This window comes from Thamnophis elegans, chromosome 2, assembly GCF_009769535.1.
Source record: "Thamnophis elegans isolate rThaEle1 chromosome 2, rThaEle1.pri, whole genome shotgun sequence".
Lineage (NCBI taxonomy): Eukaryota > Metazoa > Chordata > Lepidosauria > Squamata > Colubridae > Thamnophis > Thamnophis elegans.
This window is the reverse complement of record NC_045542.1, coordinates 171,140,331-171,167,958: the sequence shown is the minus strand read 5'-3', so window position 1 is coordinate 171,167,958 and position 27,628 is coordinate 171,140,331. Positions and strand designations below refer to the sequence as shown.

Sequence of the window (27,628 nt, the reverse complement as noted above, 5' to 3'; positions counted from 1 at the left end):
AATTTGGGGTATTTCCAGCTTTCACTTCTTTAGGTCTCTTCCCTGGTTGGGAAGATTGTTTGGGGTTCTCCTTCAATGATCTGCTCTTTCTCCCAATTCAGAACCAACCAATTCAAAATCCAACCTGGGGCTCATCATTGGCTGCGTTGTGGCTGCCCTTGTCCTGGCGTGTGCGATTGCTGGGATCCTGGTATTCTTCAGTAAGTATATTTCTTGGGGAGGGGGGGTGATGGAAGGAAGTTGGGGAGATTCCTCCCCCCACCCCAAGTCTCTCCCTTTGGGGAGCTTCTTCTGGGCTTCCTTCTGTCCTGTTTTCCCAGCCCTCTTGGGGAGCATCTGAGATTTCTGCCTCTTGCTGGGACTCCAGTTTCTATTCAGCTGAGTCTGAGATTTGGGCTGTCCTGTCTTCTGAGTTGGGAAGAGGCATCCCAGTTCCTTTGTCCCTTTCAAAGGCTTTGGTCAGAGAGCAGCAGAGAAGGATTTCCATGGAAACCTCCCTCCCCACCCAGCTGCTCCTTCTGCTTCCCCCAATTCCCCTCCATCCATCTCGGAGGCAGCAGGTCTCTCTTGGGGCAAATCAGGAGATACATTTGTATTTTGTAGATCTTTCTGTCTTGGTTGATGGGACTAAGTGACAGTGAAGCATCTGGAGTTCTTCCTCCTACAGAGGGAGAGTTTGGATGATCTCTGGTGGATTCTTTTGAGCTTTAACTGGTTTTTATTCTTGCAGAAAAACGTCAAGATGACTACAGAGCAGCACCAAGTGAGTGAATTGTCCTCTTTCCATCTAATCTCTAACTTAGAGCAGGGACCAGGGACACCATTACTTGAGAGGGGTGTGTGTATGTATGTGTCTTCCTCTTCATGCTAAGAACCAGGCTCAGGAAGTTGGGGCCCCTTTTCATTACAGCCAGGCTATTAGTGGAAGTGGAGACCTCTAGGAGAAACATCTGGGAGAAGGAACCTTTAAGAAGAGGAGAAGATACAGGTGGTGGAAGGTCCCTCTGACTGAGGACATGCTCTGTTCCCCAAGTAGGCAGAGAGGAAAGGCTTGGCCAAATGAGAGTCAGAAGCTCCATAATACTAGGGGACAAAAGGGGCATTTTGAGGGAAAAGGAGCTTTGGGGGATACCAGCTGGATCTCCTCTTGGTCTCCCATCACAAAGGATCTCTGAGTAAGAACTGGTTACAAAAAGAAACTTTTAGGTCAGCTCTGCCTTCTGCCTTTGGGTGATATAAATATAAATTTTAAGAATTCTTTCTGATGCCTTTTAGCCAAAGCAGTTGGGTTCAAACTCTCTCCGTGTATTTGTGTGTCTTTATTTGTGTGCGAGAGAGAAAGGGAGGGAGCTGGAATCAGAAAGAGCTGAGCTTCTCCACCTATAAGCCAAGAGACACAGAAAGACAGACAGACATCCTCCCTCATCCTCTTTTTCTTTCCTTCTTTTCCAGCAAGTGACAGAGGACCCAGCAGTTGAAACCAGGGTAAGTCGGAGGGAGCAGTTGCTGAATGAGCCATTCTGACCCTTTGGAAGACTTTGGGGGGGGGGATGAGGGGATGAATAGAGGGAGAGGCCCCCACTTTTTAAAGGCCCCCCTAATTCATCTTCCCTGGGTTCCCTCTGTGACCAGTTCTGGTGAAATAATTAAAGTAGAGTTGGTTTAGTTTAGTGGTGAGTCCACCAAGTGAGACTAACTGGGGGATGGTGAGTTCTAGTCCCGCCTTAGGCATGAAAGCCGGCTGGGTGTCACAAAATCCACTTTCCTTGCACTGGTTGATTCTGCAGAGGAGAAGGGAAACTCTCCCTGTTGGATTCAGGCAGGTGAGGCAGCCCAGAGTCTGCATGGTGGAGCCTTGGCCCCTTTGGAGGAAAGAGACCTCCATTCTTTGAGGGGAAATAAGGAAACCATCAGTGAGGCCATCATCCCCAGTGGTTAGAAACTCCTCTGGTGGCATAGCTGAGACCTGGCTTACTCTGGAAGGGGGGGTGTTCCCTCTCTCAGAGATGGGCCCAGATGGGTTCAGGGTTTGGGATCCCAGCTGAGACCCCTGGCAGGATCGGTGGGGTTACAGGGGTCATCGGAGAATCTCTTCTGCACTCAGGAGGCTCCCACCCTACAATTCTGGTGGTGATTTCCTGTTTGTGACTCTGGGCTCACCAGTTGGGATTGTTGCTACCGTGACCCGTCAAAACCGCGTTCCACAAAAGCGCGGTCGACGAAAGCGCGTATGTGACGTCATCACAGCGCGACGAAAAAGATCAAAAAATTGAAATAAAAATAAAATTAGAGCAAGCCGATTCACATAAAGGTTAGGGTTAGGTTTAGGGTTAGGTTAAGGGTTAGGGTTAGGTTTAGAGCGTTAGCGTTACGTTTAGCGTTAGGTTAAGGGTTAGCGTTAGGTTTTTCATTAGGTTAAGGGTTAGGGTTAGGGTTAGGTTAAGGGTTAGGGTTAGGGTTAGGTTTAGGGTTAGGTTTGGGGGGGTTAGGGTAAGGTTTTCGCTTTATTTTTACATTTTTTGATCTTTTTCGTCGCGCTGTGATGACGTCACATATACGATTTCGTCGACCGCGCTTTTGTCTACCACGGTTTTGTAGTGGAACCGTTGCTACTGTACCAACCTCCCTGATGCATGGCCAGGTCCCTGCCTCAGCTGCTGGGGGCATCTCAGGGTTGGCATGAGGTTGCCCAGGATTATGGTCCTGGGAGACCTCAATCTGCCATCCCTGGGTTTGGCCTCCAAAGCAGCCCAGGAGTTCATGGCTGTCATCCGGGGTCCGACTGGAGACAGAGGTCACACACTGGACATTCTACATTCTACGTGGCATTTCATTGAATTTTACTGTGAGCTGCCTACAGTCACCTTAATGAGATAGGTGGAGATGGGAGTTTAATTAATAAATCAATAAAAAGCTTTATGTCCTCTGAGAAGTTTGGGAAGCTGAAGAGGTTGAATGGTGAAGGGAGAGATTTCTCCTCCTCAGAGGATCCAGACATTCTGTGTCTTTCTCTCCAATCCAGGGAGCAACCGGACTGTTTAGCAGCCCCCTTGCAGGTGAGTGGTCTCAGTGGGGGCCGTATGGGGTGAGAGGGAGGGGGCCTTTGGGGTCCAAGGACCAAGTGAGGGTGAAGATGCTTTGGGAATCCCTCTTCTCTCTCCTATTCACCTCAGACACTGGAAGGTAAGGAATTTGGGGGAGGGGGCTTGGGGGAGGGGTCTTCCTGCCCCCAAACTCTGATCCTCTGGCACCTCTCAGGCTCTGACTGTCTTGATCCAACCAACCCTTGGATACTTTCTCCCTCCTCTTTGCAGGGGAGACGCCCAGCATGAGGAGAGAGGAGAGAAGATGGGGTCGGCATGTCAGCCTCTGCTTTGCTCCTGCTTCAGCTGCCATAGAAACGGGGAGGGAGGGACATGGTATTTGGGAGGGGAATCATTGTTGTGCTGGAGGAAGCTTCTAGACACTGAACTGACCACCTTACTGCGCATGTGGAGGAGGAGTGTTTCCTGCCAACGGTCCAGCATTCCATCCTGGTGATGCCTTTCAAAGTTATCTCACACCTGACATTTGGGAGAAATATGATTGGACTGTGCACGGGGAGGGGAATGAATTATACAATATCTTATTAGCTTTCGCGCCTAATTAAGCAGACTCAGCTTAGCTTCGCAACTGTTCATTTATGATTAGTAAAAGTACACTTGATTTCAATACAAATGGAGTCCAGTGGTTTTGTTTCCTGATTACTGAATGAAGTGATGCTGACAGGGCCTCCTTCTGAATTAGGCCGGACTCTCAGGAGGAGCCCTTCAGGCCATTCCGGCATGCTGGAGCCCGGAGGGATTTTTGCGTCTTTCATCACTGCTTTTATCACTGAATCAGTAAACTTTTTTTATTATGATTGAGAAGCAGAGGAGAAAAGAATATATTATGTGTTACTAATTGTGGAATCAAAAGATTTCAAATTGGGTTTTGTAGATAATAGTTTATCATAGATAAATAGGTTGCATAACCCCCTTAATGGGCTTTTGCTGATTAGTCTTAGTGGATAGAGGTTGGAGGCTAAAGATGAGGTTTTAGAGATGGGTTTATAGAGAATGGGGTGAGCAATCGGATGAAGAATTTATTGGTTTTACTTTAAGAAAGATTGATAAGTTGTTAATTTTCATTATATTTGTTGGGGATGAAGGTGGAGGTTACTTTTTGTTTTTTCCTTGTGTTAGTTTTATCTGTTTAATGTGATCTTCGATGAAACTATTACTAAGAGAAGTATGCGTTTTGAGATTTTTACAGCTAAATTAGTTGATACATTTTTAATTGATTATTGCACGGTTATTTGACCATATATTTCATAACACAAAGTTTGACAATCAATATACTGAGTGTAACTTTAGACACTGATTTTTTTATAGATTCCCATTTATGGCTTTTCATGATTTAGAAAAACGGATGATGGAATCAATTGTCAGGCTGCTCTCTCCTTCACAATTGCACAACTTTTGTAAGTTTGCCAAAATTTCTTTGATGGAAATAAAGCATTTCTTTTCCTCTTACTTGATTGCTGTATCTTTGGGGAGGTTGGAATTAAGAGGGATTCTACCCTCCTTGTTGATCAGAGACCCCGATTCCAATTTCCCTTTGAGTGATGGGAAGGGGGAGGAAGCAAAGCAAAATCCAGAAGGAGGAAGAACTGGGGGGGCTCCTGTGGGCTCCTTTGGGGAGGAGGCAGCCATTTTGCTCCTGTGTCCAGAGGTTCCTCCAGCATCACCAGTTGATCTCCCAGCAGGCCTGGGGATAGGTTTCTAATTACCCGCCCGAGTGTTGACTGTTGAGTGTATGTTGTGGTTTACCATTTTATTTTGTTCACTATTGTTTGTCTCTTGGTACTGCACCCCCTCCCCTTGTGATTGTAAGCCGCCCTGAGTCCCCTCAGGGAGAAGGGCGGCCTATAAATCTCAATAAAATGATAAAAATGAAATGATCTTGTGTAAAAGGGCTACCTGGTCTTGGCTTGGGGGTGGCAGCAACAGAGGCTGCCTCTCCCTCAGACCCTCCTTTGCCTCAGGCTGTTGGCCAAGTGGCTGCTCTCTGAGCCTCACCCAGGGGCCCTTCGGGAGGCAGGAGCTGAATGCCCAGCCAGAGCCCTCCTGGTCCCCTTGCAGAAGGGCAGCTTCTCCTGCTTCTGGAAGATCCTCTCTGGGCTCCTCAGCTGCCCAAGATGATGCAGTGGCCCAAGAGTGGGGAGACCCCTGATTGATGGGAAAGGTGTCCCCCCATATTACAATGGTTGCTTTGGGAGCACGGAGGAGTGAAAAGGATGGGGGTCTCTCCAGGGTGAAATCTACTTACCTTCACTACTGGTTGGCAAATGTGAGTGTGCGCACGCCCCCTCCATGCATGCGCAGGGCCTTCCGCACATGCACAGTGTCCAAAACAGGCATTATGGCGTCTGGGTGGGTGGGCGGAGCCTGCTTCCGAGTGCGCCTGCAAAGGGTTCGCTAGTTGGACTGTTGACAGCTTTGTTTAAAAACCGAGTTGCTAATTCCAATTTTGGTTGTTAAGTGAGATTACCTATACCTAGGGATGGGATCCTACCCGTTTAACGAGAGAAAGAAAAGACAGAAAGAGATAGAGAGGGAAAGAGAGAGAGGGAGGGAAAGAGGGAGCGGGAAGGAAAGAGAGAGAAACAGAGAAGAAGAGAGGGGAAGAGAGAGACAAAAAGGAGGGAAAGAGAAAGGGAAAGGAGGGAAGAGGGAAGGAAAGAGAGGGGGGAAGACAGAAAGAGGGAGGGGAAGAGGGGGGAAAGACAGAAAGGGACAGAGGGAAAGAGAAAGAAAGAAAGAAAGAGAGGAGGAAAGAGAGAGAGAGAAAAAGTTGATATTACAAAAGTTTTATTGTTGTTAAACATATTTCAAAAGCAGGGAAAAAATGAAGGGCATAAAAGTGCATTTATCATGTTTTTCGTAGAACAATTAGCTGAACTCTGCCTTGTTTTATCATTATTTTAGGAAGTAAAACCTCAGTATTCGGATCAAATTGCTGTGTTGGCACTTTGCGATCAATAAGTGGATTTTGGGTTGCAGTTTGGGCCCTCGGTCTCTAAAAAGTTCCCTATCACTGCTATAGGGGCCTCCTGCTTGAGCAGGGGGTGGACTAGAAGACCTCTAGGTTCCCTTCCAACTCTGTTCTTCTGTTAATTCTGAAGAATTGCCACTGGAGCTATAGAAAGTGTGCAAAATGGAGGAAGGGAAAAGTTCCCTTCAAGAGAAGCTCAAAACAAGAAGAGGCTCATTTTGAAGAAGTGCAGCAAAGAACAGGAGAGAGAGACAAATATATTCCTTCCATCTTTTACTGTTGCACTTTATTAATAAAAATATAGAAACACACAATTAATTTTTTTTACTGCCTTTTTCTATTGAACTTAAAGCCATTTCCCTGTTTTCCACAGAAATATCACTTGAGTAGGAGAAATTTGAAGGGTGCAACCATTTCGTGGCCATTCTCTAACTGTGCTAAAGGAGACCCATCCATGGGACTTCCATCCAAATCCAGATTTACAACCACTAGAAGGGATCACAGAGATATTTTAGTTAACAAAACAAAGAGGAAGTCTGAAAAGCCGCAGCAGGAGAGCGAGGCTGCTGCCAGCCGTTTCACCTCGCGCAGCGAATTTCCACTGGGTCCCGGGGCTTCTGCCGGGCGGCACAAGCCCGGGAAGCGAATGGAAGTTTTCTGCGCGACTGAAACAGAAGCCGCGGCAGGAGAGCGAGGCTGCTGCCGGCCGTTTCACCTCGCGCAGCGAATTTCCACTGGGTCCCGGGGCTTCTGCCGGGCGGCACAAGCCCGGGAAGCGAGTAGAAGTTATCTTGACGACTGAAACGGACTCCAAACGGACTCCACGGCAGGAGAGCGAGTGAGCAGCCGCCCGAGAACTTCCACGCGCTTCCGGGGCTTCTGCCAGGCGGCGGGAGCCCCGGAAGCGAGTGGAAGTTATCTTGACGACTGAAACGGACTCCAAACGGACTCCACAGCAGGAGAGCGAGGGAGCAGCCGCCCGAGAACTTCCACTCAGTTCCAGAGCTTTGCCGCCCATGCCAGCGCAGCACAGGGGCTGGCTGTGAACTCCGCAAAGGGGGAGAAGGAGGAGAGGAGGGCTGTCTCCTCCCCCCAGCGCCTCCCGATTCCCACCGGTACCAAATCATAACATGAACATGATTTACTCACCAGTAAGTAAGCGCAGCTGCAACCCCAAAACAAAGACGAAATGAAATGGGAGACTCGCGCAGGCGTGCTCAGCTAAGGAGTCCAGCCAATCAGTGAGCTGGTTGGGATGGAAAATTTTCAGCACGTGGCATGCTGAAAATTTTCCATCCCAGCCAGCTCACTGATTGGCTGGAGTCCAGGCCAATCCAATCAGTGAGTGGCAGGCTGGGCTGGCTTAAATTTGTAGGAGGTAAAAGGCTAAAAGCACGCTTTTTTTGGCGCTCGCCGCTCCCGCCCATCAGCTGCTAGCTTGCTGGGCTGGCTCATCTGGTAGGATAGAGAACAGAACGATGAGCCAGCCCAGCAAGCTAGCAGCTGATGGGCGGGAGCTGCGAGCGCCAAAAAAAGTGTGCTTTTTAAAAAAGCGTGCGGGACGCGGGAAAATGCATTGGAAAGCGGGGGTGTCCCGCCAAAAGCGGGACATCTGGTCACCTTATACTTAAGACCACATGATTTGTGCCCAGATGAGAAAGACAACCTCCTCTTCCAAATAGCTGAAATTCAGCAACCCTTGACTGGCCAAAAGCTGCTAGAGAGGCCAATTTCTGGGTCCCTCTCTTTCCCTAAGAGAAGGCTGTTCTCCATCTCCCCAGCCGATCCTTCATTTGGCCTCTACAAAAGCAGTGGATCCTATGGGCCAAGGTGGCGCAGTGGTTAAATGCAGCACTGCAGGCTACTGCTAGATCAGCAGGTCAGCGGTTCACATCTCACCGGCTCAGGGTTGACTCAGCCTTCCATCCTTCCGAGGTGGGTAAAATGAGGACCCAGATTGTTGGGGGCAATATGCTGACTCTCTGTAAACCGCTTAGAGAGGCCTGAAAGGCCTATGAAGCGGTATATAAGTCTACTGCTAAGTCTACTGCTATGGCTGAGCTCCCCCTCGCAACTCCAGAGGTCCCTCCGCCTGGGTCCTTTCCACCAGTCTGTAGTAGGGGCCTCTCCGGCCCATCAGCTCCGTGTGAGTCCCCTTCTCCACAACCTCCCCTCCTTCCAGCACCACAATCTTGTCTGCGTTCTCCACCGTCTGCATCCGGTGAGCAATCACCAGCCCCGTCCGGCCTCCACTCTTCACAAACTGCTGGATCTGGAAAAGGAAGCAGTGATCCAGAGAAAATCCTGGGTTCCTTCGATGCTCTAGATAGAAGCTCCCTCACATTCCCATTGAAAAGTGTTTCTCCAGCTCTGCAATACAGTTTGGCCCCAAAGGTTTTGCAGTCTGGAAACCAATAAAAGCCACCCAAATGAAGGCAAGTCTGTGTGTCTCAGGAGAATGTGGCATCATCCACTTTGGGTCGGTCACCGGGACTAAAAGTTTAGTCTCAGCATCTTTCAGATTCAACCTGGAGCCTCTCCTCAGGGAACTCCCCTCTCACCAGAATGTAAGGAGCACAGAGGAGAAGCTGCCCCCCCCCCCCATTTTCCCTTCCCTTCCCAGCATCACAATCTTTGAGAATTCACTGGCACAAAATATTCCAATATTTGATTTCATTCTGTAATTCTCTTTGCTGTTTGGCTCTATTTTCTGATTTAATTTGATGTATGGTTGGTGTGAGAAGCTCAGAGTCGGTTTACGACCAGAGTGGTTTGTCAGGTTGGTAAAATCAATAAATACATTTACTGCACATCTGTTCTAAATAAGCATTTAGATCCATATTATCTGCTCACATAGTGCTATTGTTCAATAGTTTTCACTGTACAGAAGCCAGTCGCTCTCGGAGGACTTGAGATTCAAATCATAATAACTCTTAGAAGACAAGCTGATAAAAGAAAAGATAATTCAATAGAAGAACTCTAAATCAGGAGAGGGCACCCTGACTTTAAAGTCTATTTATCACCAAGATAAACCTGGAAGAAATTACGATACATGCGGTTGAATAAACCCAGTTTTCCTATGCTGTCACCTCTCAAACATTCAGATTAAGCCCTTCAGCGACCCTAAACTACTCCAGCCAAGGTCCACTCCCAGCCCCTCATGGACTCCCCCCCACACACACACTCACTGCATCATCACTCTTGAAGTCCAAGGCACTCGTGGCTTCATCCAGCACCAAGACCTTCGGGTGACGGATCAGGGCCCGGGCGATGGCCAGCCGTTGCTTCTGCCCAATGGAGAGCTGGTCCCCCTTTCCCCCCACCTCTAAAAGAAGGCAAGCAAGAGAGACGGAGGAGATCGAGAGCAAAGTCCAGACCGACCAAATCTTGTTGCCCTAAAGGGATGGCAGAACCATCAGTGGGAGAACAAGGCCAAACTTGAAGCTCTTTGAAGTGGGAGGGAGACATGCAGTTTGGACAGCTGGCTCTCTTATTTCCAGGGCAAAAAGTCCAGAGGAGGGGAAAAGACTCCTGCAGTTTTTAAGAACTGTAGAAGAGATTTTAGAACTCGTGATTTTTGACGGTGCAATCAGCTCCTTGAATTCTCTTTTCTGCATTAGTGGTTTAATGATATGACTACAATTAAAATAATCAGTGTAATTTGGAGCTTCACAGATGGTCCTAAAGTTACAAGAGCTTTTGTGCCAGGAATTTTCATTGCTAAGCGATGTGGTTGCAAGGTTGATGTTTTATGACCGCTCTGCTTAGTGAAGACAATCCACGCCTTCCCAACGGCCATTGTTAAGATAATCTCACTGGTCATTAGGCAAGGATCTCCTGGCCATCACCTGCCGGCTCCTCACAAGCAAAGCCAGGAGGTTGGCTACAGGTATTTGCAGGTCCCGGGAGGCTCACAAGGAGGCTGGCAGGCAATAGGTGGCTGACGTCAGGGGTTGAAGGGGGGGGGGGGGTTTGTAGCAATGCAAGTGAGGCTGTTTGGATGTGGGTTGGTGAGGGAAGAGACACAGGCAGCCACAGCCCCATACGACACCTTTTAGCCCCCGGAAGGTCTGCTGCCAAGCCAGGTCGAGTGGGTGTATGGCCGAAGCACACATGCCTCCCTTTGTGGGTACTGGAGTCGTTCCTGCCGGGTGGGGGGGAGTTTCCCCCCAGCAACATGTGACCTCCCCCCCGCCGGCTTCCCCATTGACTTTGCTTGTGGGAAGCTGGCAAGGAAGATGGCAAAGGGGGATGCAGTGCTTGTGGGGCCCTGCAACTGGGGTTAAGTGCAGTGGTGGCCAAGCACCCAGATTGCGATCCAGTGACTGCGGGGGAGGGGCAAAGTCAGAACTTCAAGGATTAGTTGCAACCTCCGTTTGTTCGGCACCGCTGTAATTTGGAACAATAGCCGAAGGAATGGTCGTAACACGAGGACTACTGTATATATTGCAACAAAGGAGTCAGGATTTCCCTTCAGAAGAATAAAGAATTAGGACTGGTGGGTTTACCGGGAGGGAACTGGGGGTTTTATGGGATGAATCAAGGGGGGGATTTTGCCCACCTGCATCAAAGCCTCCTTCCAGTTCACAGATGAATCCCAAGGCATCGGCTTCTTTGGCTGCTCTGATCACGTCTTCCTGGCTGCAGCCTTGTAGGCCGTAAGTGATATTCTCCCTGATGGACCCAGAGAACAGGAGGGGCTCCTGGCCCCCCAGGGCCACCTGCAATTGGACAGGGAGGCCGATCAGGACAGGGCTGGGCTGAGGGAGAAACTTCACTGATTTGATTGATTTTGATTTTATTGCACTTATATGCCGCCCTATTCCCGGAGGGACTCAGGGCGGCTTACAAACCAAAAGGAGGGAATACAGACAAGAGGAAAAACAACTAACTAACAACTACAGGAAGAATTTAAAAACAATCAACAGCCACACAATTCGAGCAGAGACGGGAACTCGTCAGCCCCAGGCCTGTCGGAACAGCCAGGTTTTAAGGGCTTTGCGGAAAGCCTGAAGGGTAGTGAGGGTCCGAATCTCCACGGGGAGCTCGTTCCAGAGGGCCGGAGCTGCCACAGAGAAGGCCCTCCTCCGGGTGGTAGACAATCGGCATTGGCCGGTAGATGGAATTCGGAGGAGGCCTAGTCTGTGGGATCTAATAGGTCTGTTGGAGGTAATTGGCAGCAGTTTTAGAGGTTTTATTCGACTTATATGCCGCCCTATTCCCGAGGGACTCAGGGCGGCTAACAAAACCAAGGGAAGGGGAGGGGGAACAATACAAAAGGGAAGCAGGCGGTCTCTCAAGTACCCAGGTCCGATACAATGAAGGCCTTTATAAGTGACGACTAGCACCTTGAAGCGTATCCGGAGACTAGGGCAGCCAGTGCAGCTCGCGGAGGATAGGTGTAATGTGGGTGTACCGGGGTGCACCCACAATCGCTCGAGCGGCTGCATTCTGCACAAGCTGAAGTCTCCGCATGCTCTTCAGGGGCTGCCCCATGTAGAGCGCATTGCAGTAGTCCAGTCTTGAGGTCACAAGGGCATGAGTGACTGTTGCGAGGGCCTCCCGGTTCAGGTAGGGACGCAATTGGTGCACCAGGCAAACCTGGGCAAATGCCCCCCTGGTCACAGCTGACAAATGGTGTGCTAAAGTCAGCTGTGGGTCCAGGAGGACTCCCAAATTGCGAACCCTGTCTGAGCGGTGTACAATTTCACCCCCCAGCCTGAGAGATGGAATACTTGGCCAATTGTTGGGAGGAAAACACACAAGCCACTTGGTCTTGTCTGGATTGAGTGCAATCTTGTTTACCCCCATCCAGACCCTAACAGCCTCCAGGCACTGACACATCACGTCAACCGCTTCACTGACTTGGCACGGGGCGGACAGATACAGCTGTGTATTGTCCGCATACTGGTGATATTTTATCCCATGCCGCTGAATGATCTCATCCAGCGGCTTCATGTAGATGTTAAACAGGAGGGGGGACAGGACCGAACCCTGCGGCACCCCATACTTAAGGGGTCTAGGGGTCGATCTCTGCCCTCCAACCAACACCGACTGCGACCTGTCCAAGAGGTAGGAGGAGAACCACCGAAGAACGGTGCCTCCCACCCCCACCCTACATAACCTTCGCAGAAGGATACCATGGTCGATGGTATCGAAGGCTGCTGAGAGGTCAAGGAGCACTAGGACGGAGGCATGACCCCCGTCCCTGGCTCTCCAGAGATCATAGGTCAGTGCGACCAAAGCTGTTTCCGTGCTGTAGCCAGGCCTGAATCCAGACTGAAAGGAGTCTAGATAATCGGTTTCATCCAAGGACCGCCGGAGCTGAGAGGCTCAGCCTCATCAAGCACTTCCCAAAGTGGGGCTGGTTGATGCTCAAAGTTGACACTTATGGTGAAGAACACAGAATAACAGAGTTGGAAGGGACCTTGGAGGTCTTCTAGTCCAACCTCCTGCTCAGGCAGGAGACCCTACACCACTTCAGACAAATGGCTATCCAACATCTTCTTAAAAACTTCCAGTGTTGGAGCAATCACAACCTCTGGAGGCAACTTCTGTTCCACTGATTAAGTGTCCTCACTGTCAGGAAATTTATCCCCAGTTCTAAGTTTATTCTCTCCTTGGTTAATATCCATCTGTTGCTTTTTGTCCTGCCTTCAAGCGCTTTGGAAAATAGGTTGATTCCCTGTAGAGATTCTCAGTCATCCTGGTCTCGGTTGTCCTAAAGGGGCTTTTTCAGGAGGGAAATGGACTTTCTTGTTTCTTCTTTGGAAGATGCTTTGCTTTTCATTCAAGAAGCTTCCTCAGCTCTGACAGTACAGAGGGGAATGGAAAAAAGAAGGAAGGCCAGTTGTCTCCTGAAAGAGCCCCTTTGGGACAGGTTTCCTCTCTCTTCTTTCTGGCAGCCCCTCAAATATCGGAAGACTGTTATAATGTCCCCCCCAGTCCTTCTTGTAGTGGATCTGACATGCAGACATCAGTTTCCCCACATCTCCCAACTGAAGACCTTGAGCTGTTCTCCGCTCTTTTTCATTTGGAAGCAAAGGGGCAACACCCAGCCAGCCTCACCCGATTCTGAAAAGCTACGTCAGACCTTGTTGGCATCTGGATTAATTGCCGGTCTGTGGCGGGACTAGGAAGGTCACCAAAACAAATCACACCCGGGTAACCTTGACACTGTTGCCAGAGAAACGGTACGGCCCCATTTATAGATCACAGGAGATTCTGAACTTTTATCTCAGGATATAAACCACGGATGCAGAATTTCCTGAATGCCGGACCTTTTGACTTATCAAGGAACATAAGAAATCAGAAGCCTTTCATTCCATGCATCTTTTACTACCTTCTGCACTAGAGAACAGCTGGGCATCTTTGGAGATTTCAAGCACCTGTTTTGTGGCTCCCAAAGTTGCCTTAATGGCATTGCCTTCCCCATTCTCTGGGGCGTTTTTGCATGTCAGCCACACAATTCTCAAAATCAGAGGCTCTCACCCCGTTTTAGAGACAGGAAATGCAGAGAAAGCCCCGTGTAGGCCAGGGGTGTCGAACTCGATTTCATTGAGGGCCACATCAGGGTTGCGTTTGACCTCAGGGGGCCGGGTGGACGTAGCCAGGGTGGGCGTGGCCAGCTCAATGTCACTCATCGAGGCTCCATTTTCAGCATGACGGCCCTTCCGGGCTCTGTTTTTGGCTACGACAACCTCCTGCAGCCCTCTGCCAGCCCAACATGGATAATTGATGCGCAAAATATAGCCTCTCATTATCAAGACAACCCCTGCCTTCTCGAGGTGCCCACTGTTTTCCAACAGAAGGGGCTCTGTCGACCCTTGGGCCCGGCGAGCTCAAGTAGTACTCAGCCTAGAATCATGGATCCCGTTGATTCGGGATGCATGCGACTCTACAGTGAAGGGATTGGCGATACCGTACCAACGCTAAAGACTTAAGTCAAGTCAAGTCTGCCAGCCCAAAGGGAGTTCGGGAGTGCCGTGCGCAGCTCTCCCAGGCTCTGTTTCGGACTGCGATGGCCTCCTACAACCCTCTGCCACACGGCCTCCCTGAGCTCCATTTTCACTGGCAGAGGATTGCAGGAGGCTTTCGCAGCCCAAAACAGAGCCAGGAAGGCTGTGTGTGGCCCTCCCAACCTCCCTTTTGGCTGCCAGAGGCACCCCGGGCAGGTCCTTCACTGTTTTCAGGGTGCGCCCGCGGACCAGATCAAAGCACCCCATGGGCTGGATCCGGCCCCCAGGCCTTGAGTTTGACACCCTGGTGTAGGCCATAAAAATTAGAATTTTAAAACACAAGCAGACAAAAACTGCAATGCTCTTAAAGCCCAATCAGTCCCAGCCACGTCCTGCTAATATCACATGGTCCTGCCTCCTCTGCATCAACCCCCCTTCCAAAACATCACCAGGTGTTGCCCTTCCACCACCCAAGGGGACCAAGGCCTCACCCTGCAGGTGATGAGACTCACAAGGGACACTGGGTTGGTCTCATTCAAACTGCATGGCCTAACATTTCTTCCCTCTCCATTTCCCAACCACTTTCTCTTCCTTGTTGAATCAACCCCCATTCTGGTGCCCAGAAACCCAAACATTTCAGTCCAGAAGAGGGTGAACCTCAAAGGCTTCCCCTCACCCTCTGCTGCTCCCAACCAGGCTGCTCCCTCCTCTCTCACCTGCCTATGGAGATACTTGTGCTCGTATTTCCCAACTGGGACTCCGTCCAGCAGGACCTCCCCGGATTGGGGTTCGTAGAAGTGCTCCAGGAGGGCGACGCAGCTGCTCTTTCCACTGCCGTTTGGGCCCACCAAGGCCGTCACTTTCCCAGGGCAGAGCTCAAAGGAGACATTCTACGCCAAAGAGATGCAAATGCATGCAAAAGGAAGCAGGAAGATGTGATGTTAATGAACGCACGTAAAGGCCAGCCATCTACAACTCCATCAACTTCTAAAAAAGCCACATTCAACAGGCACCCTATGAATATCACATACAGAACAGCCCAAAGCACACACTCTGCTGTGAGAAAGCTCCCTGAGGAGGGGCTCCCGTCCGAGTCCAAAAGTTCGGAAGATGAAAACTCTGGTGCCAGTGACTGACCCAGATTGGATCCTACATATCTAGATCAGAGGTGAAATTCAGCAGGTTCGGACAGGTTCTGGAGAACCGGTAGCGGAAATTTTGAGTAGTTCGGAGAACCGGCAAATACCACCTCTGGCTGGGGAGGGAATGGGGATTTTGCAGTATCCTTCCCCCAGGAGTGGGGAGGGAATGGAGATTTTGCCGTATCCTTTAACGTCTCAACATTCTTCCTTCCAATTTTCTTTATGAAAGTGAAAGGATTCGGCTGAGTTTTGTAGAACCCACAGCCCACTTGACTACGTTACTTAGCACCTTTAACAACTTCATTTGAGTGATGTACTGGTGGCGAGGTAGCGCAGTGTTCAGAATGTAGTATTGCAGGCAAACTCTGCCCACAGCCAGAAGTTCGATCCTAACCGGCTCAAGGTTGACTCAGCCTTCCATCCATCTGAGGTGGGTAAAATGAGGATCCAGATTATTGGGGACAATAGACTGACTCTGTAAACCATTTAGAGAGGGCTGCAAAGCCTTGTGAAGTGGTATATCAGTCTAAGTGCTGTTGCTAGTGCTTCCTACTGTTAGGGGGTCACGCAAAGCCTTCCAGCTTCCTATAAGGTACCTTCAGGACCTGGATCTCAGGGCGGGAGGGATAGCAAAAGGAAACATTTTGGAAGGAGATGCGTCCCTCGAGGGTTTCTGGAGACAGCGTCCCTTCTGTGCGGACCGATGGCTCCCGGTCAAGATATTCAAAGACTTTCTCCGCAGCGCCCACATTGCTCAGGGCATCCCCGTAGGTGTAAATCAGGGCCTGTGGGAGGAAAAGGAAGGAGCAGCAACATTAAGACATGAGAGCATCTGCAAAGGGAGGAATACAGTCTGCAAAGGGAGAGCCTGGAAACTGTTCAAGGACATCCCAATAGGTGTGGAGTTGAAGTAGATGTTTCCCATAACTATGAGAACTTGTTTACGGGGACTACATGAGAGGCTGGGGGCTTGGAAAAATATTGTTTTATTCTACGGACTGGGTTTGAGAACCTCAGAGTTAGTTTTGCTTCGACATTACCATGCTGTGTATTCAACAAACAGTAAGGTTTTTGGAAACAGAATGATCCTGAACTTTTATTTGGATTCTCGAGCTGGATGTTGACACTCCCACAAAGTGAAATTGATATAACTCCCATAAACAGACCCAGAAACCTGGATCTATAAGTAACGTTAAACATCGTTCAACACTAAAATTTGACCACCACCGTGTAGTGAATGGAATTGCTGGATGGAAATGCATTTTAGTTCTTGAAAAGGAAAGTAAAAGGAAAAAACGAAGTCAGAATCCAACTGCAGGTTGTGATGGAGGCAGGAGGGTCAAATGAACAGAGGGATGAGGAATGTGGCAGCTACCGAAAAAATCGGCACGCCAATAACGGAGAATATTTGTAGCTCAGGGTTGAAATAAAGGGTCCTTGGTGCCTTCTGAGCTTGCTTGTTTTCTTGCAGATGTTTCATTAGCCAAAGTAGGTAGCATCACCGGTGCTGTTGTCTACAAATGTTCTACAAAAAAATGAGCAGGCTCAGAGAGCACCCAGACCCTCAACCTGAAGTGCTACGGAAAAGAACATGTTCAAATGTTCACCCACCTGTACACACCGTCCCACATTTGTCTGGTAGAGGATGAAGGAGACCAAATTTCCTCCAGTCATGAGGCCGGTGTGGATCTGCTGGTAGCCACAGAAGAGCAGGATGAGCTTCATGCTCAACCGGAGGACCTGGAGTGGGAGGAAAACGGAAGGCAGAGGCTGAGAACCCCGCTTCTCTCCCATGCCATGGGGTCTTCTGTTTCTCCTGGGTGGGCTGAGTGGGCTACGCCCATCAATGCAGAAGCCCTTTCGTTTCTATATGAAATAACACTGTACTGCTAACACACAAAACCTTTGCCAGAGCAATTCTCGAATACAGCTCGTCTGCCTGGAATCCACTCCGTATATTGGACATTAGTGCAATCGAGCAGGTCCAGAGGTATTTCACGAGAAGAGTCCTCCACTCCTCTGCTCACAACAGAATCCCTTACCCCACCAGGATAGAAATTTTGGGTTTGGACAACCTGGAACTATGCTGCCAATGGTCTGACCTAAGCATAGTACATAAAATTGTCTGCTACAACATCCTACCTATCAACAACTGCTTCAGCTTCAACCTCAATAATACTCAGGCAAACAATAGTTACAAACTCAAGGTAAACTCTTCCAAACTCAATTGCAGAAAATACGACTTCAGCAACAGAGAGGTCAATGCCTGGAATGCTCTACCTGACTCCGTTGTTACATCCACAAATCCCCACAGCTTCAACCTTCAACTGCCTACTATAGACCTCGCCTAAGAGGTCAGTAAAGGGGGCGTGCCTAAGCGCTCCAGTGTGCCTTCCGTCCTTGCCCTACTCTCCCCATTTATTTGTACTCATTTCCATTGTTCATGCCCATGTTTATACTTATACCTGTCATCTCATAATGTTTGACAAACTAAATAAATGAAGAAAAAAAAAGAAAAACCAGTTATTAGAGGATCTAGGTCAGGGGTCACCAACCTTGGCAATTTTAAGACTTGTGGACTGCAACTCCCAGAATTCTTCAGCCAGCCATGCAGTCTCCAAGTCTCAAAGTTGCCAAGGTTGGAGAGCCCTGAGTCCCCGAGAACTTACCCATACAACAAATAGGTAAAGGATCCTTTCCAAGTCCCTTTGGTTCTTCAGCCGGCAAGTGTCCCCCAAGGATGCCTCGTAATGCTCTGACTCCTCCTCCTCGGTGGCAAAGCTGCGTACGGTCTCCATGGACGAGATGACCTCATGCACCACCTCCTCTGAACAGGCCACGGAGTCCTGGATGGCCTTCAGCAAAGCCTTGATGGACCATGAAGGAAGCGGCAAAGTCAGCCTCCTGAAAACCGCCTTGGACCAGGCCTCCTGCCAGTGGTGGCCTACCCAAACCAAAGTCCAGTGGCCTCGTTCTTAGCGGGAGGCCCCCCAAAATGCTTCCTTCCACTCCACCCCATTTGATTTCGTTTCTTTCTCGCATGTGACCAACCGGATGCCAGAGAAGAAGCTAAAGAGGGAGATGTATTCTCCCACTGTTATGCTTCCTTCCCACAGCCCACTGGAGAATTTCCCCTCCATGCACAGAGGGGAGCTGAAATCCTCCAGGAGGCTACAGGAACATTGGAAAGCAAAAGCGGTGCCTGCTAAGAGGATTTCACCAGATTTCAGCTACCAGACTTCAGGCAGCTCTTTTGCTCCATCCGATAATGGCCTGGGAGATGGTGATCGGGAGTCCCTGGAGGGCAGCCATTGGCCAAAACAATTATGAAAGCGTCTTCTTAACAATCGTTTCGCTCAGTGACCAATTCTGGTCTCAATTGTGATCATAACTAGATGCCCATCTGCTTTTTCCCTATATTTCTATTTCACAGGTGGTATTCAGGAGGTTCTGACCAGTTCTGGAGAACCAGTAGTGGAAATTTTGACGAGTTCGGAGAACCGGTAAATAACACCTCTGACTGCCCCCACCCCCATCTATTCTTTGCCTCCCGAGTTTCAGTAGATCAGGAGGAAATGGGGATTTTGCAGTATCCTTTCCCTGCCACTCCCACCAAGTCACACCCACCAAACCATGCCACACCCACCAAACCATGCCACACCTACTAAGCAACGCCCACAGAACTGGTAGTAAAAAATTTGAAGCCCACCACTGTTCTATTTTCCTTTAAATTGGCTTCCTCATCCTCTTTTTCAGCTACTTCTCTGTCTCTCCTTGTAGCTACTGGCATGAAGTAACCTCCTCCTCTTTTTCCTGTCTTCCCTTGAGGACAGGGATAGGGGTGCACACGCACAATCCCTTTTCGTTCATCCAAGGAAAAGGGGAAGCCAGGCTACACAACCAACAACTCCTCCTTTTGTGCAAGCCACACAGACAAAAGGAGTGGGGTTTGATCCCATGGCCGCCATCTTGCCTTTTCTGGCCCCCTGGAGATGCCACCGTCTTCTGGTGCTGCTCAGCTCCCTTGAAGTCTCTTTTGTCTTCCGCCCTCTGGCTTCTTTTTCCTTTCCCTGAACTGGCCCATTCCCTCCCTCACCCAAGTTGGGGCTCCTTCCCTGCCTGCAATTGGCCCCAGAAACCCGGAAGTGTCCGCCATTCCCTCTAGGCCACCCTCTGCCTCCATGATCCCTACCTGACGACGGCCATCATAGACCTTCTGGGCGGCCATCATGAGTGGGGTCTCGATCAGCATCAGCAGCGTCAGGCGCCAGGACAGGCCGATCATGAACATGTAGAGCCCAATGGCCTTGATCAGGGTGCTCAGGAAGACGTTGGTGTTGAGCGGCACTGAGCGGCTCATCATAGTTGTCTCTTTGGAAAGGCGGGAGGCCAGCGCCCCTGTGGACAAAGAGATGTTGTTCCACAAATGCCACACACAGGAAGGGCGATTCTGGAGAACAGTCCCCCCAGGAAGGAGAGGGCCAAGTTCTTAACACGGTATCCAATGACAGCAAAGAGGATGCTCTTTGCTCAGTGGCTAAGACGCTGAGCATGTCGATCAGAAAGGTCGGCAGTTCGGTGGTTCAAATCCCTAGTGCCGCGTAACGGAGGGAGCTCCCATTACCTGTCCCAGCTTCTGCCAACCTAGCAGTTCAAAAGCATGTTCAAAAAATGCAAGTAGAAAAATAGGAACCACCTTTGATGGGAAGGTAACAGTGTTCTGTGCACCTCCTGCATTTAGTCATGCCAGCCACATGACCACGGAGACGTCTTTGGACAGTGCTGGCTCTTCGACTTTGAAAGGGAGATGGGCACCGCCCCCTAGAGTTGGGAATGTCTAGCACACATGCTACCTCAGTAGAAGTAGCCTGCAGTACTGCACTCTAACCACTGCGCCACCATGGCAGCTTCCTGTTTAGGACCTCACCTGTTTTCACCTCCTGGAAGAAGGCCAGGTCTTGCCACAGCAGAGAAGAGAAGAGTACGTTGCGAGTCCGGATGACCATCCGGGAGATGGTGAACGTGAAGAGCCCCCCACGGCAGCTGGCAAAGGCGGAGCTAGAAGGGAAACAGCAGTGGGGATTGGTTCCTGCTCCACCAATGGAAACTGAGTCACAGCTCCATGTGTGAGCACCTACTGGATTTGACCCGGGTGCAAAAGGAAAGACATTTTCCCACGGACAGATCTATCCCAATGTTTGAGGTTAAATTACAGGCAGTCCTCGAGCTACAACAGTTCACTGAGTGACTGTTCAAAGTTACAACGACACTGAAAAAAAGGACATGACCATTTTTCACGGTTACAACCGTTGCAGAAGCTTCGGAAGGGACTCCTATTTATTTTGATTTCTTTTTGCTATAAGTAGAAAGAGCAACAATTTCTGTTATTTAACCATAGATAAAATGAATCCCATATTTCAAAATCTTTAGTGTCTTCCTTCTCTTTCATTTCAAGCATTAGTTTATCCATTTCTGCACATTCTAGTGTTTTATTTATTCTCTTCTCTTCTGTGGGGATCTCCACACCCTTCCAATGTTGTGCAAATATAATTCTAGCCACCGTTAACACATGTAGTTTCCCCGAAAATAAGACTTCCCCAGATAATAAGCCCAATCGGGCTTTTGAGCGCATGCACTTAAATAAGCCCTCCCCTGAAAAGAAGCCTTCCCCAAAATATTTAAATGCATGCACAGCCGGTTCCCGCCCTTTCCTCCTCTGGTTGGTTGCCCCGCAAACAAAAGAAGGTGAGGCGAAGCTGGAGGGGGGAAAGGAGGAGGGAAACATGTCCCATGCACCCCACACGCCCTTACCTAATGGCCATTCCTACAACCCCAGCCACCGCGCTCCCCCTCTCACGCTAACAGCCGCTGCAAAAAGAGCAGCAGGCCCAGCGACGTGCAACACAGCAGCGGCCATGAGGTGACCATGCTCTCCTCCTCCTGTACCTCAAAAACAAGAAGACCTCCCTGAAAATAAGGCCAGGTGTTTATGTCGGGGGTCAACAATAAAGAAGACCCTTTCTTATTTTCGGGGAAACACGGTATATTTTTTTTGGTATGATATCAAACAGAAATATTGGGACATGTGATCAAAACTCAGATGCTTGGCAACTGACTCCTATTTATGACGGTTGCAGTGTCCCGGGGTCATGGGATCCCCTTTTGCGACCTTCTGACCAGCAAAGTCGATGAGGAAACCAGATTCCCTTAACGTCTGTGTTACTAATTTAACAACTGCAGTGATTCACTTAACAACAGCGGCAAGAAAGGACGTTAAAATGATGCAAATTTCACTTTAACAACTGTCTCGCTCAGCCCCATAAATTTTGGGCTCAGTGGTAGTCGTAAGTCGAGGACTACCTCTACTTCTGACGGATGCTCTTCCCCCATTTCGAAACTCTTTTCCTTTTGAGTTTAAATCAGCAACAGGATCCCTGACAGAAGCCAAGAACAAACGTTCCCTTAGAAAACTTTTTTCCCTCTTTTTGGAGATTCGTCTTCAAGTGAAAGGCAGGGACAGATCACAAGTTGTAACTGGTTATAGGCTTCTGCCAGATTGCGAAACAAGCAGCTAAGGGGAAACCAAGGGCTCCTGTTTCCTTCAGGAGGACTCCAGAGAAGACCCTGATTGTTCAGACTTTTCTTGAAATCCTAACATTGGGCGGGTGCAGCTTTTTTTCAGGCTTCTCCTGGCTTTTACTGGCAAGTCAGAAGGGAAAAGGCAACTCCCCTGGGATTAAGTCAGTGGTAGTGGGATTCACATTTTTTAAAATTACTGTTTCTGTGGGCGTGGCTTGGTGGGTGTGGTGGGGCGGGGTGTGGTGGATGTGGCTTGGTGGGAGTGGCTTGGTGGGAGTGGCAGGGAAAGGAGACTGCAAAATCCCCATTCCCTCCCGATCAGCTGGGACTTGGGAGGCAGAGAATAGATGGGGGTGGGGCCAGTCAGAGGGGGTATTTACTGGTTCTCTGAACTACTCAAAATTTCCGCTACCGGTGGTCCAGAAATGGTCAGAACCTGCTGAATGCCACCTCTGGAGTAAGTGGTACTGGGATAAAAAAAGAATTGGCTGAGGGATTCAATGAAGATCAGGTGAGGTGCCAATACCATTCTACGCAGCCTTAGTAAGACCACACCTAGAGGACTGCATCCAGTTTTGGTCCCCACAATGTAAAAAAGATGTTGAGACTCTCAAAAGAGTGCAGAGGAGAACAAGAAAGTTAATTAGGGGACTGGAGGCTAAAACATACCATGAACAGTTGCAGGAACTGGGCACGGCTAATCTAGTGAAGAGAAAGACCAGGGGAGACATGATAGCAGCCTTCCAACATTTGAGGGGCTGCCACAGAGAGGAGGGGGGGTCAAGCTATTTTCCAAAGCACCCGAAGGCCAGATAAGGAAAAATGGGTGGAAACTTAAAATGGAGAAATTCAATCTGGAAATAAGGAGAAAAGTTTTGACAGTGAGAACAATCAACCCTTGGAACTGAAGTTGCCTTCGGAAGTTGTGGGAGCTTCATCACTGGGAAAATCCAAGAAAGGGATTGGACTGACATCTGTCAGGAATGGTGGAGGGTCTCCTGCTTGTGGGGGGGGGGGGGTTGGACTAGATGACCTACAAGGTCCCTTCCAACTCGGTTCATCTAATCTAATCTAATTGGTGAAGCCGAGATCAGAACCACATTTGCAGCAGGGATCTGGCTGAGCTTGGTTGGTCTCAAAAAAAGTTAAGCCGCATCAAAGCGGGTAATATCTGGATGGGAGGCCACTAGGAGACCCCACAGCATAGATTACATTGGGAAGTCAAAAAACCATCTCCAAAGAAGGCAACAGGGAACAGCTTCCTTGGAGCTGGCAAAAGGAGAAAAATGCCCCATGAAGGCAACTCCATTTAACGTGGTCACCCCATATATGCCTTTTGTGGAGAAGATGCCGGGCGACCACAGCTGGGAATGTCTATAAGGCAGTGGTGAAATTCAATTTATTTTACTGCCAGTTCTGCCAGGCTTGGTGGGCGTGACAGGGGAAGGATACTGCAAAATCCCCATTTCCTCCCAATCAAATGGGACTTGGGAGGCAGAGAATGGATGGGGACAGGGCCAGGCAGAGATAGTATTTATCGGTTCTACAAACTATTCAAAATTTCCGCTATCAGTTCTCCAGAACCTGCTGAATTTCACCCCTGCAGCAAAGATGTTGATGGGGCCTGGAATAAGCTCACCTTCCAAATGAAACCAGGCAGAGAAGAAAGATGGCCGTGGAAAAGGCTTCTGCATCACATTTGGTGCCCAGGATGTCAATCAAGCGCCCGGTGTAATAGGGTAGGAATGTTTCTCCTGCAGGAGAGAGGAGGTGATGTAGGGCCTCAATCAGGAAAGGCAACTTACACACACACACACACACACACACACACACACACACACACACACACACTGTATTTTTCGGAGTATAAGATGCACTTTTTTCCCTCAAAAAAGAAGGTCTTATACATTGAATACAGCATTTTTGGCCTACCGAAACCCCACCCCCTTTGCAAAAATGGCCATGCATAGCCTTTAGGAGGCTTCCAGAGTGCTCCTAGGGGCCAGGGAGGGCAAAAATGAGTGAAAATGTGCCATTTTTTGCTTGCCCCCCCCCCGCCCCATGAGCACTCTATAAGCTTCCTAAAGGCTATGCATGCCCACTTTTTGGACAAAAACGGGCCTCTTTTGGTGAAAATCAGGCCTTTTGGGAGGTCTGCAGAGTGCAAAAATTTATTTTTAAAATTTACCTCTTCAAAATCTTGGTGCGTCTTATACTCCAAAAATACGGCACTTCAAGTTGTACCTCTGTTTTGTGAAATGCAAGGGAACCTTGAACTCCTGCCCTGACTATAGAAAGAATGGGGCAGCCCCTCAGGATGGGAGAAAAGCTGCTGGAATTGGACACTGAAAGGGTTGAATGGGGAGTTTGGAAGATCCAGGGCCTCTCTGTATCTCTTTTCATCCGGAGACACAGGACCCATCCTGGTTAAAACCCACCGGCAGGTACAAAGAGGGCAGGATCTCAGAGCAAATTTTTTTTTTTTAGACATTTTATTAAGATTTATAGGCCGCCCTTCTCCCTGAGGGGACTCAGGGCAGCTTACAATCATGAGGGAAGGGGGTGCAATAACAAGAGACAAACAATAAGTGAACAAAATAAAATGGTAAAACACAACATGCATTCAACAGTCAACACTCGGGCGGGTAAATTGGAAACCTATCCCCAGGCCTGCTGGGAGAGCCAGGTCTTAAGGGCTGTGCGGAAGGTCTGGATGGTGGTGAGGGTACGAATCTCAACGGGGAGGTCGTTCCACAGGGTCGGAGCTGCAACAGAAAAGGCTCTCCTCCGTGTAGTCGCCAGTCGACATTGACTGGCAGATGGAATCCGGAGGAGGCCCAGCCTGTGCGATCTAATCGGTCGGAGGGAGGTAATCGGCAGAAGGCGGTCTCTCAAGTATCCAGATCCACTACCATGGAGTGCTTTAAAGGTGGTCATCAGTACCCTGAAACGCACCCGGAGACCGACAGGTAGCCAGTGCAGCTCGCGGAGGATGGGTGTAACGTGGGCGAACCGCGGTGCGCCCACTATCACTCGCGCGGCTGCATTCTGGACTAACTGCAGTCGCCGCATACTCTTCAAGGGCAACCCCATGTAGAGCCCATTGCAGTATTCCAGCCTAGAGATCACAAGGGCTCGAGTGACTGTTGCGAGAGCCTCCCGGTTCAGGTAGGGCCGTAACTGACGGACCAGGCGAACCTGGGCAAATGCCCCCCTGGTCACAGCCGACAACTGGTGGTCGAAAGTCAGCTGTGAATCCAGGAGGACTCCTAAGTTACGGACCCTGTCTGAGGGGTATAAAATTTGACCCCCCAGCCTGAGTGTTGGAATATCGGCCAAATTATTGGGAGGGAAGCACAACAGCCACTCGGTCTTGTCCGGGTTGAGTACCAGTTTGTTAGCGCTCATCCAGTTCTTAACGGCCTCAAGACCCTGGTTCATCACGTCCACCGCTTCATTGAGTTGGCACGGGGTGGACAGATACAATTGTGTATCGTCCGCGTATTGATGGTATTTTATCCCGTGCCTCCGAATGATCTCGCCCAGCGGTTTCATGTATATGTTAAATAGTAGGGGGGATAAGACCGAACCCTGTGGCACCCCATATGTTAGGGGCCTCAGGGACGATCTCTGCCCCCCGACCAACACCGACTGCGACCTGTCCGAGAGGTAAGAGGAGAACCACTGCAAAACAGTGCCTCCCACCCCCACCTCCCGCAGTCGTTGCAGAAGGATACCATGGTCGATGGTATCGAAAGCCGCTGAGAGGTCAAGGAGAACCAGGATGGACGCATGGCCTCCATCTCTGGCCCTCCAGAGATCATCGGTCAATGCGACCAAAGCGGTTTCTGTGCTGTAACCAGGTCTGAAGCCGGACTGGAAGGGGTCAAGATAACTAGCTTCCTCCAAGGCCCGTTGAAGCTGGAAGGCCACCACCTTCTCAACAACCTTCCCAATAAAGGGGAGGTTGGAGACAGGACGATAGTTGTTTAAAATGGCTGGATCCAAGGATGGTTTCTTCAGGAGGGGTGTCACCACCGCCGTTTTAAGTGCGGCGGGGAAGTGCCCCTCCCGAAGGGAGGCAGTCACGACCGCCTGGATCCAGCCATGTGTCACCTCACTGCTGTTGGCAACCAGCCAGGAGGGACACGGGTCCAGAATACAGGTGGAGGCACTTACAGCTCGAATGGCCTTGTCCACATCCCTGGAGGCAACATCCTGGAACTCAACCCAGAGATGGTTTGCCAAGTAATCCCCCTGTGTCTCGGCTGGATCTACTGCGGTGGAGTCCAAGTCCGACCGAAACCGAGCAACTTTGTCCGCCAAGAACTGGGCATAGTCCTCAGCCCTACCCTGCAAGGGATCTCCCACATCCCTCCTATTAAGGAGGGAGCGGGTGATCTTAAACAGGGCGGCTGGGCGTGACTCGGCGGACGCTACCAAGGCGGAGATATGCGATCTTTTGGCAGCTCTTAGTGCCCGGATGTAATCCTTGGTGCAGGTAGTCAAAAGTGCTCGGTTCGCCTCGGACTTATCGGACCTCCACAGGTGCTCTAGGCGTCTCCTCCGGCGCTTCTTCTCCCGGAGTTCCTCGGTGAACCAAGGAGGTCTCCGGGATCCGCTGACCCGGAGGGGCCGTAGTGGCGCAATCCGGTCAAGAGACTCCGATGCCGCCGAATACCAGGCGGCAACCAGAGCCTCCGCCGAACTGTGGGCGAGAGCGTCAGGAATTACCCCAAGCTCCGTCTGGAACCTCAAAGGGTCCATAAGTCGCCTGGAGCGGAACCACCTGGTCGGTTCCTCCTCCTTACGGTGGGGGTTTGGCCTCCGGAAGTCAAGCCTCAGTAGGCAGTGGTCTGACCACGACAGGGGTATGATCTCATTACCCCTCAGACCAAGATCACACATCCACTGCTCCGAGAGGAATACGAGGTCGAGCATGTGACCCGCTGTATGGGTTGGGCCCCGAATTACCTGGGTCAAGCCCATGGCTGTCATGGAAGCCATTAACTCCTGCGCCCCGTCAGAGCGTTCACCGAGCGATGGCAAGTTAAAGTCCCCCAGAACTATAAGCCTGGGGAGCTCAACTGCCAGCTCGGCTACTGACTCGAGGAGCGAGGGGAGGGATGCTGCAACGCAGTTGGGAGGCAGGTACGTTAGCAGCAAACCCACTTGACCCTTGAGGTCCAACTTTATCAGCAGGGACTCACACCCGACAAGCTCCGGAGCAGGGACCCTACGAGGTAACAGAGACTCCCGGATAACAATAGCCACAGCGCCACCCCTTCCCTGGGCTCTCGGCTGATGAAGCACCTGAAATCCCTGTGGGCACATCTCTACAAGGGGGACTCCTCCTTCTGTGCCCAGCCAGGTTTCAGTAATACATGCCAGGTCTGCCCTCTCGTCAACAATTAACTCCCGGACGAGAGGAGCCTTGTGAATAACAGACCTGGCATTTAGCAACAGCAGCCTGAGACCAGGGTCCTGGCTACTTGCGCCATCTGGTCTTGGAGTGGGACTCATAGGGCCGGAAGGAGGGATCTCTGTAATGTAGTGAACCCTCCTTCCCCGGTAATGGCTAGCCCTAAAGTCCCCGCCATATCTGCCCCTCCCTGTCACGACCGCAATGCTCCGACCCACTCCCGTGGCCATGGTCCCCCCAACCACCCCGGTACCCCCCGCCTTCCCCGGCAGGTCCTCCGAATCAAGCATACTCAAACACTCACACAACCAGTCCCCACATGATAATTAAAATACACAAATACAACAGTAATAGCAATAAAAGTGGGTCACTCACACACTCACATACAATCCCATATACTCAGCATATCTGTTTAAAAATTAAGATTTAGAGGTAGGAAAAGGAGAGGAGAA

At 50.1% G+C, this 27,628-nt stretch overlaps 3 protein-coding genes across 9 annotated transcripts in view; 2 read left to right on the top strand and 1 right to left on the bottom strand.

The window, feature by feature from the left end:
* The window catches only part of LOC116503374 (major histocompatibility complex class I-related gene protein-like), a 556,717-nt gene that overhangs the window by 123,650 nt on the left and 405,439 nt on the right, over positions 1 to 27,628 (bottom strand). The window lies entirely within an intron of this gene.
* The window catches only part of LOC116503386 (H-2 class I histocompatibility antigen, Q9 alpha chain-like), a 504,076-nt gene that overhangs the window by 337,828 nt on the left and 138,620 nt on the right, over positions 1 to 27,628 (top strand). The window contains exons 5-7 of one of the 6 annotated variants that reach the window (XM_032209773.1): positions 102 to 200; positions 731 to 763; positions 1,453 to 1,485. The exons of 2 other annotated variants lie outside the window; for them this stretch is intronic. In XM_032209773.1, coding sequence (XP_032065664.1) covers positions 102 to 200; positions 731 to 763; positions 1,453 to 1,478 — 158 coding nt within the window. In that variant the 3' untranslated portion in view covers positions 1,479 to 1,485. Of the gene's footprint in view, positions 1 to 101; positions 201 to 667; positions 706 to 730; positions 764 to 1,452; positions 1,486 to 27,628 lie in introns of those variants that run through there. 3 more of the 6 variants (XM_032209772.1, XM_032209774.1, XM_032209775.1) reach the window with 3 other exon arrangements.
* Positions 1 to 27,628, top strand: part of LOC116503420 (major histocompatibility complex class I-related gene protein-like) — a 465,627-nt gene that overhangs the window by 370,130 nt on the left and 67,869 nt on the right. The gene's annotated exons all lie outside the window — the stretch shown is intronic.